The sequence below is a fragment of the Rhopilema esculentum genome, chromosome 17 (assembly GCF_057945365.1).
Source record: "Rhopilema esculentum isolate cy_ngs chromosome 17, ASM5794536v1, whole genome shotgun sequence".
NCBI lineage: Eukaryota > Metazoa > Cnidaria > Scyphozoa > Rhizostomeae > Rhizostomatidae > Rhopilema > Rhopilema esculentum.
The window spans coordinates 6,079,105-6,095,720 of record NC_142831.1 but is presented as its reverse complement, the minus strand read 5'-3'; the positions used below and the strand labels follow the sequence as shown (position 1 = coordinate 6,095,720).

At 36.0% G+C, this 16,616-nt stretch overlaps 1 protein-coding gene across 1 annotated transcript; it reads right to left on the bottom strand.

Moving 5' to 3' along the window:
* Positions 1–1,237: 1,237 nt before the first annotated feature.
* On the bottom strand, positions 1,238–16,595 carry LOC135686356 (glutamate receptor ionotropic, NMDA 1). Its single transcript, XM_065202608.2, has 15 exons — positions 16,118–16,595; positions 13,738–14,367; positions 12,627–12,803; positions 11,399–11,499; positions 10,898–11,019; positions 10,599–10,776; positions 9,467–9,713; positions 8,164–8,323; positions 7,314–7,411; positions 6,499–6,663; positions 5,910–6,138; positions 5,227–5,375; positions 4,316–4,473; positions 3,334–3,605; positions 1,238–2,424 (listed from the first exon to the last, which is right to left on the bottom strand). The coding sequence occupies exons 2-15, from the start codon at positions 14,140–14,142 to the stop codon at positions 2,132–2,134; spliced, it is 2,754 nt and encodes a 917-aa protein (XP_065058680.2). The 5' UTR covers positions 14,143–14,367; positions 16,118–16,595; the 3' UTR covers positions 1,238–2,131.
* Between the last annotated feature and the right edge of the window lie 21 nt (positions 16,596–16,616).

Here is a 16,616-nt window from a genome sequence, read left to right as displayed (position 1 = left end):
TTACGCGGATTTGACCTAGATTTGAGTGCGGTTAACGGTAAATGGCATCAATTCGATTACGGATATCGCCAAAAATATCACAATCAACGAACATCTAAGCAAAAAGGGGCAGTTAGGCGGATATCAACCAACTCTCCCCCACCTATGATGGACCTAAGTTAAAACGCATGTTGCAAACCTTGATGTTTATTTCTACAGTTACCCTAAAAACACCTGCATTCGTTGCCAGAAGTAGAACTGATTTCAGTTCAGGAACTAAGTACGATTTAAAATAAGCTTTCGCGGCACTATTTCGAGATGACTTGCGGCGTGTAACACTTGCTTTAGAATTCATTTTGTAATTCCTGCAGACAAATACTTGATCTTTTAAGCCCTTCCTCTGACAATGAAAAAGGCAAGATTTGGGTTAGGGTTAGGGTTAGGGTTAGGGTTAGGGTTAGATTTACGTTTGTTTTCATTGGGCTTTGAAATCCATATTTTTCAGGCTTCTAACTGTTAATCGACACATTTCGAGTCATAACCCGACGATTTACACCTTGCTAAGTGCGTGAAAATTGTCAGCATTCAGCATGCTTTAGTACGTCACCATTATAACTAGATTCTGAATTGATACTGATAAAAAAAAACCACATCGAAAGAACTACGCTGAAAGAAACTCACCACTTATCTTCGTCAACATTATGGGTCCCGACAAAGTTCAGTAGTGTTCAAACAAATAAGAAGTCCAGCAAGTTTTAAAGTCAAGCATTGGCATCTCATGAGAATTTCACGATGTTCCCTCGCTGCTTACTTCTATCCCCTTGAGAAGTTATTTAACACTTAATGGAACAATATCTATACCTTTGGGAAAGGCTAAAACAAAATAAAAGGCAAATAGCAAGAATTACGAACTTCCTTTGAACAAAGAAGCAAATAAGAGGAAGGATTCAAAAATAGACTTCTATTGTACGGTCGAAGGGGTGTGTATAAAACCAGTTCATCGATTATCTTATACCTTGTTCCTTCGTGAGAATCCTTGTTTCCCAGGTTTAAATAATTTTCCCCGAGGCAATGGCTGCTAATTTAGAAATGATACAAGCCTGGTTTGTCCAACCTGATGGACGGCTGGTTGGAAAGGGAGATTTGTACGAGATATCAACCGCTCACCGATACAATTAATGCGCAAGCAACGATTTTACCAAGTATTGCCAAGAAAGAAAATTCAGCACACAATGATTTACCAAGAGAAACAAATGAGTATCAAATAAAAATTATTTAAAAACAGCAGCACCATGAGTAGTTATTATTACACAACTTATGCGAAAGGAAAACATTTTTAGATATTATTTCGATATGTTTTTACAAAAAAGAACTCCTGACTGTGAAAGCTGAAAGCCGTATGTCATAAAAGAATTCTAACCAATAATTAGACATCCTCGTTCTCAAATCGAATCAGTTGATCAATGTGAAGTGTCCTTTGCCACTGTCAACTTTGCACTGTGATCTTTATACTTTGAACTTAAAGACATTTGAACTCTGAATAAAATTATGGCCTTTCTTGAAGGTAACATCTAACATAAACTAACATACTAAATATTATCTAAGATACAAAGAGTTATTTACAAATCTGATAATCATAAAGCATTAGAATGATTAAGAATTGCCACACTTTATAGGACCAGCAAGGGAATGCTTATAGCCTTAAAGATTCCTTTAGGCCGCATACCGTTCTAAGGGAATAACATCACATCGAAAGATAGTTTTGGTTTGGGATAATGTTTTGAGACGGAAAAGAATTTATCAAGTATATAATTCCACCTTTCCCTTCACTTATTTAGTTCTTGTTTGATCTTGCTTTCAAATTAAAGTCGAAAATTTTCTTCCAACTACGTATGGAACAAGGCTATTCATTATATCTGGGGTTGAAAGTTTACTTTCGAAAATAATATTTATTTTTGTCTTTGGAAGCTATTTTAAATGGGCGAGTTGCTTTGCGATCAAGTCGACATATTTAGAGCGAATCATTTTGACAAGAGTCTCATTTCAACAACAAATTTCGGCTGTCACTCTCGTCAAGCCGAACCCTTACTTTACGATACCGTTGCACGGAGACATTGTCCATTTCTGCTTCGACCCACAAGTTTTCAAAGGTTCATTTTGAAGAGGTGACAATATCAGGTTCATATCCATTGTTTTTACGCTTTCCATTAACACCGTTTAGCTCAAAGCCATTAATCCCGTTAATCCCATTAATCCCACTGAAGGCGCTTGTTCGCATCTTCTTCACCTTCTTCGCCTCCACAGCACTTGCTTTCCACTGCTCCGCACATTTTGCAACCAAATCCTTCTGTTCTTTGCGCATGCCCTTTCTCCGGTAATATATAACTTCAAAGATGACAATTATAACACCTGCTGCGATCCCAACACCAACCATGATAAAAACGCCTAGAAAAAAGAAAAATCGATTATTTTAAATAGAACAAAGATAATTGTTAACACAGGCACCGCGGAGCGTTGAGAAAGAGGGGGGTCGAAAAAAGTGGGGGGGGGGGGGGGTAAAGCCCCCCTAGCCCCCCCCCTGCTCCGCAGTGCCTGTAACAGGCTGTTGCAGAGTCTAAAAGTCATATAGACAGAGCTGTACACGTTCTTTGACGTATAGAAAAGAGCGGTGTTAAGTTGGTTCATAAAAGGACGGTTCTAATTTACAGAACAGAACAGCAACCTAGAACTATCCTGTTCTATACACCAAATAGCGTAGTCAAAGCTGGGGAAGAGCGTTCATATTGCAAACTAGAACGTTATTCTGCCAAAAGTGGAATTGCAGCAGAACGAAATTTCTGACTGTAGGAGATGATTTTGGAGATGCAAAAGAATAGCAGGTCTGCAGAAAATGAATTCAACCCCAAAGTTGTAATTTCCACATCTTTTATTAAAGGCTTCAAATTTATTCAAACTTCTGTATGTATGAACAAATTTATTCAAATTTATTCAACCAGAAATTTCTTTTGGTTGGGTATTGGCTGTAATTCAAAGCCTCCAAACAACATTTGAAAACCAATAAAAGTGACCAAACATGTGAAGGCAACAAAACTTGAAAGTTATAAAAGCGATTCGAAACACGGTTTATTCAAAAAACACTATTATATATACTATATTATTCAAAAGATGTGGAAAATCTATCTAGTTACGAAGGTTACGAAAATCCATCCAATAATTTCATATTAGGGTACGAAAACAATGCAAAAATCATAAAATTACTCAGTCAAAAAGAAAACAGAAATATTTTTGTTACGAAAGCAATATCAAAACAAAAAACTCATCAGTTACAAAAACCAATTTGACAACAAAACTTGCCAAGCATGTGACTTAAGCCAAGGGTTGTTGGTGACGAGCTTTCTTTCGGGCAATCACCAAATTCGATCCAGGAAGTTTCGAGCTGTTCCATGATACCACTTTCGTGAAAATGCAAAATGGCCAAAGATATGTTGCTGGTCCATGGTGAACCTTTTTGCAAACCGATTCCGTACCCAGATCGGCCAAATATGTCCCCAGCAATTGTTAAATCGCAACTGGCCGATGTTTCGTATAGTAAAACAGGGCTATCCCAAATGAAAGCTTTCAATTCACTACAAGAGGCAAAAGAAGACATACTTACAACAAAACTGTGGTTAAAACCAAGTTGAACTACAGCTAAACCACGGTTAAACTACGGTTAAGTATGATTCAAAACTGGGTTCACCCTATGGTAAATCTCGGTTAAAGCAGGATTCTTTACTGTTTTTTGCTGTACTAATTAAGTATTTTCTAAATTTGATTAGTTGTTGACCAATTACTATTCGTATATCAACTTGAATTCTACCTAAAATAGGGCACTAGGATCGATAACCGTTTTGGTATTTCTCAGTGTCCTAGACAACATACTGATTCTTAAGGAAATTCTTAAATCTCTTTACCTCTTTTGAAAATCAGTTTAGCCGCGGTAAAAAATAAGTTAACATCTTTTAGAAACTCAGTTTAGCCAAAGTTTAAAGAAGCATCGGAAGTCAAGGCTAGCTACAATGTACTTTAGACCAAAATCATCGTTTGTCTTGAGGTAGACAGAAACATGTAAATGGCTTTGAAAAAACCAAGCATTTTACAACATACTAAAAGCTTTTTCGTCTGACACTCCTCAGAGCATAAAACGTCAGAATAAGGTTCCGAAAGAACACGATGAAAAAATGTCTAGATGTCTAGATGTCAAAGAAAAATGTCTAGGCCAGGAATTTAGAAATTTCAGAATGGTGGGTAGTCTAGTCTATAAATCTATAAACGATAGAAATTCATTGGCATTTACCCTGACTTTACTTTCTGAATTGCTTCAACGTCCGTTCCAAGGTTGTGCTTCTCCATAAATGTATACATGTTGGACAGCTCAACCTGTCTTTTGAAATAGGCCTCTACACTGCTTCCATTGACGGTGGCAAAAGGGAAGCTATCGGATGGGTTTCGCAGCTAAAAGATAAGGAAATTTCAGAGTTAAAGTGGAAGAAAACAATATTTCCATACAACAAAGAAACTTTAGGATCAAAGTGGAAGAAAACAATATTTCCACACTGCTGTTAAGTACCCGTAAAAATACAATTATTGTTTTTGTTAAATTAATAACAGAAAATATTTGTGATAATAAACAGTACAGAGAACTTTGGGATCGAAGAAAAAGAAGACAATTTCTAATTCGTTTGCTTAATGTTAGTTTATTATAGAATTTAACCTACTGTATACAGCAATAAATAATGAATAAGAATGATAAACAACAATGACGTCCAAAACAGCAAACTAAAGTAAACCAGAGTAAACAACAAAGAACATAAAAAACACCAATCAACGATAACAAATTGGAAAAAATTTTAAACAGTAACAGTGAGCTACATACATTCAACGATTGAAAACAAGAATAAAATACCAAAACAAATTGAGCAATATTAAACTAATAAATAAAAAGCAAAATAAGTTTATATGAGAGTAATGAGTATTCTCACAAGGAAAATGGGAATATCGGGGGGTTCAACGTGTGTATTTCATAGCCTTACAAAGTTCTGAACCATTCTTTAACACACAAGCATAGAATCGATCGGACATTGTTCTATGGGGTTCCACTAGGATGTCAGGAGCCTGATGATGACAGTGTCACTGTTTTAGAGTTAAGTGCATTAAATGACAAAGGTGATAAAAAATAAAATTAAAAAATGTCACAAAATAACTTACATTTGGGTCATCGATTCCACTTACAACTGGTTTGGGTCTATCAAGGACGAGAAAAGCTGCTAAATTTGCAGTGTAGCTTGCGACGATAATCATTGAAAATGCTGCCCACACCATGCCAAGAACCCGCGCACTGAAGCTCCGTGGGGTAACTACAATGTTACATAAAAAACCGATTAAAGTTTCCAGTAAGAATTTTTCAAAGATTAGTGTAAGGAAAAAATAGAAAGAAAGTAAAACAGAACAAGAGTACAGAGATTGTTTAGAATATTAAGGTAGATTGAAACTTTGAAATCCTTCTTAATTATTTTTGACGAATCTCACCCATTTTACATATTGCCAGAGCTTCAAGGGTATTACTTTTTACAGCTAAGCCTCATAATCTAGAGGGCTTTTAAAAAATTGCTTTAACTGAATAGCTACAACTTGTCTTTAATTTTTATTAGTTGTTGGGAAAAATTATTATTTGATCAGTAAAATAGCCTGCTGTAAACGAGAAAAATGCGCGCTACCTATTGGGAGAATGGAAACTGACTAACAGAATTGAAGTAGGTTATCACGAAACGGAAATCATGGTTAGCATACATCAAGATAATTTTACGGTGTCTGATTCCTGTACAAGCAGGTTAAACTAAACCATAGGCAGCGTCTTTTCGTCTATCTTAGGCTGATTAACTAGCCCTTACCTTCACCAATCCCACTGTTCAACAAAACTCCCCAGGAAAACCACATTGCGCTTGGAAGATCCAAAGCCTGTTCGTCGCTAGTTTTCGTTCGTTTGAAAAGTCCAAACGGACTCAGACGGTCTAAAATGTACAGGATAATTGCAACGACGTGGACGGAGAGCAGTACAAGAAGCCAGAGCTCTGTTTTGAAGGGTCGAAGGAAGGAGACCAAGGTACTGCCAGTCGGATTCTAGGATATATGAGAAAGGTTATCAAAAATTACTAGTAAGTTACATTAAAGCAATAAAACTTATAACACAGGTAAAATGAAGAGAGGTAGGTAACGGCTGAGGTAGGAGACTGCGTTAAGAAACCAAAGGCGAGGCAGGGCTTGCGGATAAACTTACACAAGACAGAATGAAATGATGTCAAAGAAATCGAACAGCTGACATACTGTCAAACAAGGAGTCAGTAGGAATGAAAAAAGAAAGGAGGAGATAAAAAGAAGAAGGAGTTGAACATGATAAGAAAAGGGGGACATGAAGAAGATGTAAAAGGACAAGAGGAGGAAGAATGAGAAGAGGAACGAGAAGAAGCAATACTGCCTTACCTTTTTGACAAGTATTGCAATTCCTTGGTATTTGAAGGGTTTTGAGAACTCGATGTATTGTGCTCTTTCATTGTTGATTGTTAGAGACGCAACAATCAAATCTGCCTTCCCATCAACCACTTCACCCACAGCTCCATTCCACTGCTTGATATCACTACCATTAACCTAGACAGGTAACAATAACAATGCCTAAATGTGCCTAAATATGCCTAAATATGCCTAAATATGCCTAAATATACCTAAATATGCCTAAATATGCATAAAGATCCATGGATACAACTAGACATTATTCTTCCCCCCCCCCCCCCCCCCCGCCAACTCTAAAGAGCTAAAGTTACCATTTGCTCAAACTCTAGACTCATCCACCAAAAGTCCAACGTCTTAAGAAAACAAATTTATCTTTAGGCTAAGGGGGTAAAAGAGAAAAGAATTTACCATAATTTATAATGATATTCTCATACAAAGCATTAATGACCAAAAAGGCATTGGAAATAGCGTAAAATTTGAAATTAGCAGGTAGGAATGATTTGATTTGAAAAAGCATAGGTCGGCTGAAACTAAATTTGAAATACTGTAATAAAATCAGCTGATAGGTGACCTAAAAGACAGTTCTCTGCATCTTTTCCGAGTAGGTTGTTACGAAGTAGGTTTGGCATTAACTCAACGACATAACTTTAACAGCCTACCAAATATTTTTATTTTCCACTTGTGTCTAGGTAATATTGCCAAGGCAGGCAAGGTTGGGGGTCAAAAGGGAAAGAACATACGCTCCCACACTCATCCCTGCATCGAAGTTGGAATTTAGAGAATTTTACCTTGACAAGGGAACCAAATTGTTTGTCTGGGCTGAAGTATACATCATATGTGAAATTTAGTTTATTGGCGAGCTTGATCAGCAACTCAACGCAGAAACCTAAACAAATTCAGAATAACGTGAGCAATGGTACGTTAAATAATGAAGATTGTATGCTAAATAAGGTATACCGTACCTTAAACAAAAATTTGGTAGACTAAATAAGGAATATTGTAACCTATATAAGGAATGTTGTATGCCTTAAATGGAATATTGTACGTTTATTAAGGAATATGGTATGCTGAAAAAGGAATATTTTAACTTAAGCAAGTAATGTGGTATGTTATATATGGAATATCGTACGTTAAATAAGGAACATGCTACACTAAATAAAGAAAATAATAACCTAAATAAGGATATGCTATGCTTTATATGGAATATGGCACGCTAAATAAGGTGGATGATGGATAATAGCGATCTTAAGTCAACAAAATGAGGCAGCGATATATCAGCAAACATTTCTTGATTGGTATGGCAATGTTTTTCCGAAATTTGGACCAAGACTGTTGGTTTAAAATTCATGGATTAAACTGAAAAGACATTTGCATCAACATGTCGTTGTCTTTTTTTACAGAACAACAAATAAGTTTTCTTTGTGATTTTCTCGTCGTTTATTTTGTTTTCAAGAATCTTGATAAAGGCGGTACGATCGCCACCTTTTGCTAGACTCTGGACAAAAATATCCCAAACAATCATAAATGGATGCACCTTAGCAAGGCAAACAAACTGAACCTGTTTTCAATTGAAAAGGAACTGTATAAACAGGGGTTAAAACAAACGGGAACACATTTCAAAGGACTTCTGAAACAAACCTGTGCAACAGTGCTCATTTCCTGGTAACGTCGTGGATGGGCCTACGCATTTTATGAACGGCCTTTTCCTGCCTCTTTGGACGAGATTGATGTCAGAGCAATTTTTACTCTGCGGCAATGGGTGTGCGGTGATAAATGGGTGAGATTCTGCAGTAACGATCTGAAACAATAGCGTTACATAATACAGTGCGCAGTTATGACAAATAATGCAATATATATAGTATACAGAATGCATAATACAACATAAAGTACAGCATAGTAAAGTATGAAACAGTATATGACAATAGTACACAGTATGTCATATACTGTATTATCATACTGTATTAATCATAATGCATTATCATACTGTATTAGTATTATAGTATATGACAATAGTACACAGTATGTAATATACTGTATTATCATACTGTATCAATCATACTGCATTATCATACTGTATTAGTATTATAGTATATGACAATAGTACACAGTATGTCATATACTGTATTATCATACTGTATTAATCATAATGCATTATCATACTGTATTAGTATTATAGTATATGACAATAGTACACAGTATGTCATATACTGTATTATCATACTGTATTAATCATAATGCATTATCATACTGTATTAGTATTATAGTATATGACAATAGTACACAGTATGTCATATACTGTATTATCATACTGTATCAATCATACTGCATTATCATACTGTATTAGTATTATAGTATATGACAATAGTACACAGTATGTCATATACTGTATTATCATACTGTATTAATCATAATGCATTATCATACTGTATTAGTATTATAGTATATGACAATAGTACACAGTATGTAATATACTGTATTATCATACTGTATCAATCATACTGCATTATCATACTGTATCAGTATTATAGTATATGACAATAGTACACAGTATGTCATATACTGTATTATCATACTGTATTAATCATAATGCATTATCATACTGTATTAGTATTATAGTATATGACAATAGTACACAGTATGTCATATACTGTATTATCATACTGTATCAATCATAATGCATTATCATACTGTATTAGTATTATAGTATATGACAATAGTACACAGTATGTCATATACTGTATTATCATACTGTATCAATCATAATGCATTATCATACTGTATTAGTATTATAGTATATGACAATAGTACACAGTATGTCATATACTGTATTATCATACTGTATTAATCATAATGCATTATCATACTGTATTAGTATTATAGTATATGACAATAGTACACAGTATGTCATATACTGTCATAAAAAGTAAATATAATAAGTTACCTTTAGATGTGCTGATACAAACACTCCTTTAGGGACTTCAGTTTGGTTTCCCGGCCAAACGATATGGCTGTCATTCAATGAAACGATTCCTTCGTGATTGAAGTTGCCAACTTTGGCTAAAAACTTCATGCCATTTCTTGTCTCCTTGAGATTGAATATGTCGTAAGCTGCATTTACCCGATCCCCAACCGGATCAATATTGACAGTCCCGGTTGCACCGTTGGCAAAGGTCCGGTTAACCATGGCCCTGGAAAAAATAAACTGTGCTATAAAATCTTCCAGAGCAAAAACTGGAAACTCAAATCTGGTTGCTTGAGAGAGGGGGCTTGAGTATTTTCCTTTTCCGGGAACAAATTACATTTCAAGCTATCTAGGTCAAATTCATGAGTAACAATTTATTGAAAAGGGCCTAATGAGCCACTAAAAATAAAACCGATCTTAAAACCTCAAAAGGGTTATTCTTAAGGTCAACAAATAACTAATTCGGGAGAAAAGCACACAAGTTCGGTTCACTCTTGTTAGTGACGTAAAGTTGTGCACTGCAAATGTAGCAGACCTGTAAGAACTGGCTGGTACAAAAAACTGCCTGTTCATTTCTAGGCTATTTTAAGCCTCCAAAGCCTAGCTTGCTGGTAAAATTTTGTCATTGGGAGAACATGAGTCAAAAAAGTAACGGTTCCACGGCTGAGAGCCGGAGGAAATAGTCCACTGATGGAATAATTATGAGGAAGATCAATGCATACCTTGACGAGAGTATATTAAGTGAAAAGAATTTATCGTTGTGCTTGAACTTTCTTTTTTTCAGACAAAGCGAAAAGATCAAGCCATAGATGATTTTACTAAAATTCCGCTACTAAGAAACATTTATTCAGAAAATACAAGAAAATTCTGAGAAAAGGCAAATAGGATAAAATTTGATCCGGAAGAAGGTTAAGGCGTTTTTTTAACTCTAGGGTGTACCACATTGATAGAATCTGAATTTGATTCCCAAACCTTATTATGACATTGTATTTGAGGACACTAGGCAACAGGCAACTTCACCTTTTTAGTTATCTTGCAGAATCTTCGAGAACAGTATTATTAGTGTAATGAAAAAAGTGACACAAGTCAGTACCACTGTGAGAAGACTTACTTGAATAATGTTTTGCCCAATGCCCATTGCTCAGGAGGTTCATCACAGGAGGAAGGCGGCTGCTCTAAGGTTGCGCCAATATTAGATAGCCTCGAAATGGCAGATCCGACGATACGCACAGCGTCACGTATATGCGACTTTGTGTCATGTTCTTGTATTGGCCTGACAGTGAGCAACCCTGAAAGAAAAGAGAGAATGGCCTTATGAAAGGTTTTTGGCCTAAACTAAAATACATCAGACCCCTGGATACTTGGCCGTATACAGATGATCTCATGAAATATTGCAGAATTTGTAATTACCTTGCGGTGCATGTTTCATGATGGCATCGTCAGTTGCTTCACTACAAACAATCCAAATGTAGCCAGCACTTGTTAGGCCGTACGAATCAGCAGCTTTGTAAAAATTAACAGCATCTTGTCCCCTAGGATAAAATTCATTTATGCGAAATAAATCAAGAAGATTCTATACTCGTTTGCTTTTCACCGAGAGTATAAATGTTTTTCATCTTTCTTGAAGCGGTCGATGTCATGTTTTTGCATAACTCCCAAAAAAAGAGCTCGCATCTAAATTAAGCTATTGAAAAATAATAGAACGAATTCAAGTGTTTTAGCAATAACAACTATTTGCTATAAAAATAAGTTAAATCGGTAAGTCACTGAAGCAAAAATTACACAAAAACTTTCATTGACATATCAAATATATTATGTAAACCTTATCTTCAAAGAATATGTCATTAAACTGGGAAAAAATTATGAAAACAAAATTGTGTAATTATGAAAGAACCGAGTTAGTTGACTTACCTCGCAGCAAACACAATAACTTTTGACTGTCTTTTTGCAGTATTCTTCAAGTAGATTGAGAAATTCTTGGTTCCAGTTTCAAATATAATTGGTTGCTCGATCTAGAACAAAAAAGGAGATGAACTTAGCTGCCAAAACGTTTTTATGTTTCTATCAATCAGTCTTTTGAAGTCTACACGAAAACATTTAAAAAGAAAAAAATTATTTCTATGCCGTGCCTAAAGTTGCAAAGTGATGTCATATAAACAGAATTTCAAATCACACCCATAGCATGCCTTAACTCTATTGCATTTAAAAGAAGGTTGGATTCATTGGATGAGAAAATGAGGAACGATTCTCTCAAATCTGGAGGTTCTTCTCGACGATGTTTGGGAATTTGCCTTGAAAGTTGGAAAATTGGGAAAACTTTGTACAAGAGTCATTAATAAGATGATGTTTATTCTGATTAAAACTGTCGTTACTTAAACTCGAGAGTTCTGAAATATTTCTAGTTCTTAAAAACTGAAGGAATTTTTATAGCAAGGTTCTTTTCTGTGACAAATGGCAGGAAAATGATTCAAATGGATCTAATCTTAACTGGAGAAAACAGTGATAATTATGTATGAAATAATTGATATCAGGGTCGGATAGATTCTTTTCGGTATGAGATATTGTGTGATATCAATATTATAATATGATAATATAAAAACCACGAAGCAAAAATATTTAGACATTCAAAAGGCAACAGTTTTTTACTCGGGGAGGATCTGACAACTTCTTCAGTTTGGGAATGTTTATATAACATTTAAAAAAAGAGTAGAATAACGAACAGTTCAATGGTTTGGAAGACGGAACAGCATTTGTCTGAAGGTAAAGAACCGTTAGCTTTCAAAATTTCTAATCATATGCACATGCGCGTTAAAGTCAATATCATCAATCTTACATCTAGTAAAATATTCTTTGGTAGGAACATTGGAGGCACTTATGGGAAATAACCTGTTTCGATTCAAAAGGGTGTCATGAGAACAGTGAGACGAGAAAAGAGTGTCATGAGAAAAGTGAGAACGAAACTCTGGTTTATTGTTGCAACCATGATATGTGATAGTTCTGGTTAAATGCTGTGAAGTGCTACTAGATGTAGAATTTTTTTTGCCTAGGCCCTAACGCACGTGCCAATAAGATGCACTTTCTTGCTGGTTCAGACAAATGGATAAACGATTGGCCATAAAGAATAGGAATTTAGACTCACAGAAATACCACTGTCATAAGCCAATGATGTGAACTTAACAAACAGCTGTCTATAGTCATATTCGCTGCTTGTGACAAGAATAACTTTGCTCCAGTTGAATTTAGCCACCAGTCTATTCATTGGTCTTGCTTCATCTGCATAAGACGGGACTGTCCGCACAAAAAGACCATGAATAGTCTGAAAAGAAATCGATATGTGTCTTGAGTATGTCTAACAGACACAACACCTACTTCAATCTATAAAATCTCTTGATATAGATGTTCTACAAACAAGGGCAAGAGTGGAGTTAGAATTTTACGTGGCATTTAAAGGAGCTCTTCCTCTCGTCAGAGTAACCCTCTCTGCAGTTTTACTGGGGAATATTCTTCTACCATATAAGCAGCCTGGACAAATACGCCCGGTAGTTTGATAGCCTGGGGCAAACCGGATAGAAAACTCATAAATTGTTTTGTATTTGTTAGCATCCAAATGTATTTTTTAGGACATTGAGAAGCCGTGCTTATCGAGCAATATCTTGCCTCTCGCTGTGACCGCATCTCGTAATTCCTCACTCTAAGTGACAGTTTGGTCATGTCAGAGACCTGAAACAGATTTGGGGTTCTCAGGAGGAGAGAGGTTTGGCGTTCTTAGGAACTTTACGGGGAGATCCCTCATTCAGTTCTGAGGTCTGGATATTGAAGATTCTAGAATTTTCGACAATTAATGATTGACATTCGAATATGTATTGGTTATAGCAAAGGTCAATTATACAGAGGTATTAAGCATGCTTAATAATACATGCAATGCAAGCAAATTTTTTAATACAAGAGAATTTGAGGCATTAAGATTGCGCCCTCCTATATCACAGTACAAAATGTTGTTTCATACCTACATGTGATTACAATTGATTGAGCTCATTTGGACCAGGAAGATGACAAATTGGATGAAATTTTGTCTGATGGACTCTGGAATATAACATAAGCATCCCTCCCCCACCCCTCCTCACAGTGGTTTCAATACTTAAACCAACCTGTAAGTTGAAACCTTCATTGCACACAACCATGTATAACAATCCAAAGAAAATCAAAGTTGAAGGAATTTTGTGCCTTTGGTATAAACGAACACTTGTTACCTTATCTGAGAACTGGCTCTCTCTTGATGCCACGCCAATTACTGGAATATTGTAGAATGCACATGCATATGAAACGATGTACGGGGCTCGTGTGTTATTCACCAGTCGATCAGTCAAGACAGCATAAACTGAATTATTTATCAATTTGCTGCAAATCTCTCTTATAGAAACGATTGGATCAGAGTTTAATAACGCTGTTGATGAATTTAACCTTGTGCTTCCCAAATCGTAAGCGACGGGATCTGCATTGGCATTTCTGACTACCTCCGTAAATGCATCTTGCACATGAGCCGATGAAAAGATCCCTCCAATATTAACGGGTGATACGCTTGACACTGACGCAAGAAGAATGGAAAATACGATACATTTTGAGACAGTTCTCATGATAAGCCGCCTCGGGTTCATGTTGCTTTACGAGAAAAGTGAATCAGTCACTGCACAAAACTGTTTTGATATCCAGTACTCTGCAATTTAACGCCTACATACATGTGAGCTCCAACTATGGAATTGGCACGTCCCTTAAATCCAGCAGTGTCGCTTTCAAATCTTCATATATAGGCACCTGCTCTATATCAATACATTGACGATCTCTTTGAAGTGGATCCCTTTTAACTTTGATCAATGAAATACCTGCAAAGACAATAACATGATTACGAAAGCATAACATGAAAAATTAGAGAGAAATGTTTACAATTAAACATTTTTATGGCAATGATATGCAAACGAACAGAATTGGAGTGTAAACATTGACATAAAGTCAATCCTTTTACTTCTATTGGACTGAAAACTCGGTCTTGTCTAAAACTCTAATATATCAAAACGTTTCTATAGCGTTTAAAAGTACAACCCCCAAATTTCAAAGCATCATTTCCGCTATACCTAGCGCTATTCAATGGGACTCAGCCTGTGGAAGACTCTAATATCAGTGCCATATTCAATATGATTATTACACATACTCAAATTTTGAAAAAACAAAGCCCTTTGAGCGATGGATATTTTAGAATGTACACAGTTGCTATGGTAGAAACATATTTAATAACAAGGTCATCTATATAGAATGAAGAGGGTGTGTTCATTGTTGCAGCTAAGATGCAAGTTTTTCAAAATATTGTTTTCCATATAACTAAATAGTGCAAAAAATAAGATCCAAAGGCTCCAGGGGCGTTGATCATCGGAAGGTGTTTATGATGGGAGCATTAGTGATGGGAGGGAGTCGATGATGGGGGGGGGGAAGGGGGTGGCGTTGATGCTAGGAGCGTTGATGGTAGGGTGGGTATTTATGGTGGGAGCATTAGTGATGGGAGGGAGTCGATGGTGGGGGGGAGGCGTTGATGCTAGGAGCGTTGATGGTAGGGAGGGTATTTATGGTGCGAGCATTAGTAATGGGAGGGAGTTGATGGTGGGGGCGTTGATAGTGGGCGTTGATGGTGGGGGGTTGATGTTGGGGAGCCTTTAAGCTTGTAGGATCAAGCTTTGGTTTCAAGCCTTATTTCAAAATATTCATCTTAAATCTAAAAAATTTTACTTCGTCAATAAAGAGCCGTACCCCTGCCCCCATTGGCTACGCTACTGTTGTCCCTTTCCTCTTGGAAAATTAGTAGTCTATTTTGATTACTGAGAGCAACGGTTGAAGTGATGTTAGGTTTTATCATTTCAAATAATGAGGCTAAATCATTTGTAGCAGATTAGAATCTTGCAGCATAACCATTACCAAAATAAGAATACGATAAAAAGGAGAAGGGTTTTACATTACAGTCAAGGCAAAAAATAATGACATGATATGCAGTACATAATATCAAATATCATGTGCGATATGCTATAATATATCGAAAAGAAATATTCGACAAAATCTGTTTAAAAGGCCAGTCAAAATGGTCTACAAGCAACAACAAAATTAAGATGAATCGAATCTAAAATCGGTAGAAATGTTTAGAGGATATTAAGTCCCGCCGTCCTTCTCCTGGCTTTCATCTTTTAGTTAAGTCAATTTTGTACACATGTCTTTTTTACTTGGTATAGATACTACAAGGTTCATGTTGTTTTGTTCATGGCTAATTTGATTTCGTTTCCAAAATAATGAATGAGTTATGATTTAAATGAACATAAAATTGGGGCACCTACACATAGAAATTTGCATGATAGCTTCAAAAAGAACATCTCTGTGATCGAAAACTTCCATATTTTGCCATAGAAAACTGGCTGCCATCAACATGCATTTCATTTGCTTGCTAAGATATGCTTATGGTAAAAATCTTTTCCTGGTTAAAAACGATCTGTTTACTATAAAACTTTCATTTAAGATATTTAACCAAAGCAAACAAAAAGAATTTCGTTTATTCATCAAAACAAATTACAAACTTTGAAATGGCAGTAGCATTACCTGCTGATATGCGGTATGAAAATCGATGCAGATGCTTTGATGTGATGCGAAGTTGCCAATATTAGAAACGCTTCGTCTCTTTTCAAAATTACGCATCAGAATTGTCTTTATCAGATAGTTTCTCTGGTTATTCAAAAAAAGCTTGCTGAATTGCAACTGGTGGCTGCACTCTTTCTATTACCTGCCTTTTCAATGCAGCAATAAGATTGTTAATGAATATGAGGGTCTATCGCTTGTGGCAGGTGTAGAATCATCTGATTTCAACCTTACGGCTTGAAATTTTGCATTGATATTCACGATTCACCAAACATGCGTCACGTGTCTATTCGTATGTCGGTTGCTTTGAACACCTACAGATGCGGTGTTCACAACACAGCAAAGCTTTGTAAAAATGTTTAACTTTTTGTTTAAAAGTTACCCAGAAAAGAAAGCAGTTTCTCATCAACTTAAATTTGTGACCAAAAATCAAATAATAATTAAGGTTGCTGGTTTTATTGGA

What these genes read in the sequence shown, in the direction of transcription:
- LOC135686356 (XM_065202608.2), bottom strand. Translation starts at nt 14,142, where the DNA reads ATGAACCCGAGGCGGCTTATCATGAGAACTGTCTCAAAATGTATCGTA. An exon ending in CATGAAACATGCACCGCAAG is followed by an intron (nt 10,777 to 10,897) that starts GTAATTACAAAT and finishes CTTTTCTTTCAG; the next exon opens with GGTTGCTCACTGTCAGGCCA. An exon ending in GAACAGTGGGATTGGTGAAG is followed by an intron (nt 5,376 to 5,909) that starts GTAAGGGCTAGT and finishes GTAACATTGTAG; the next exon opens with TTACCCCACGGAGCTTCAGT.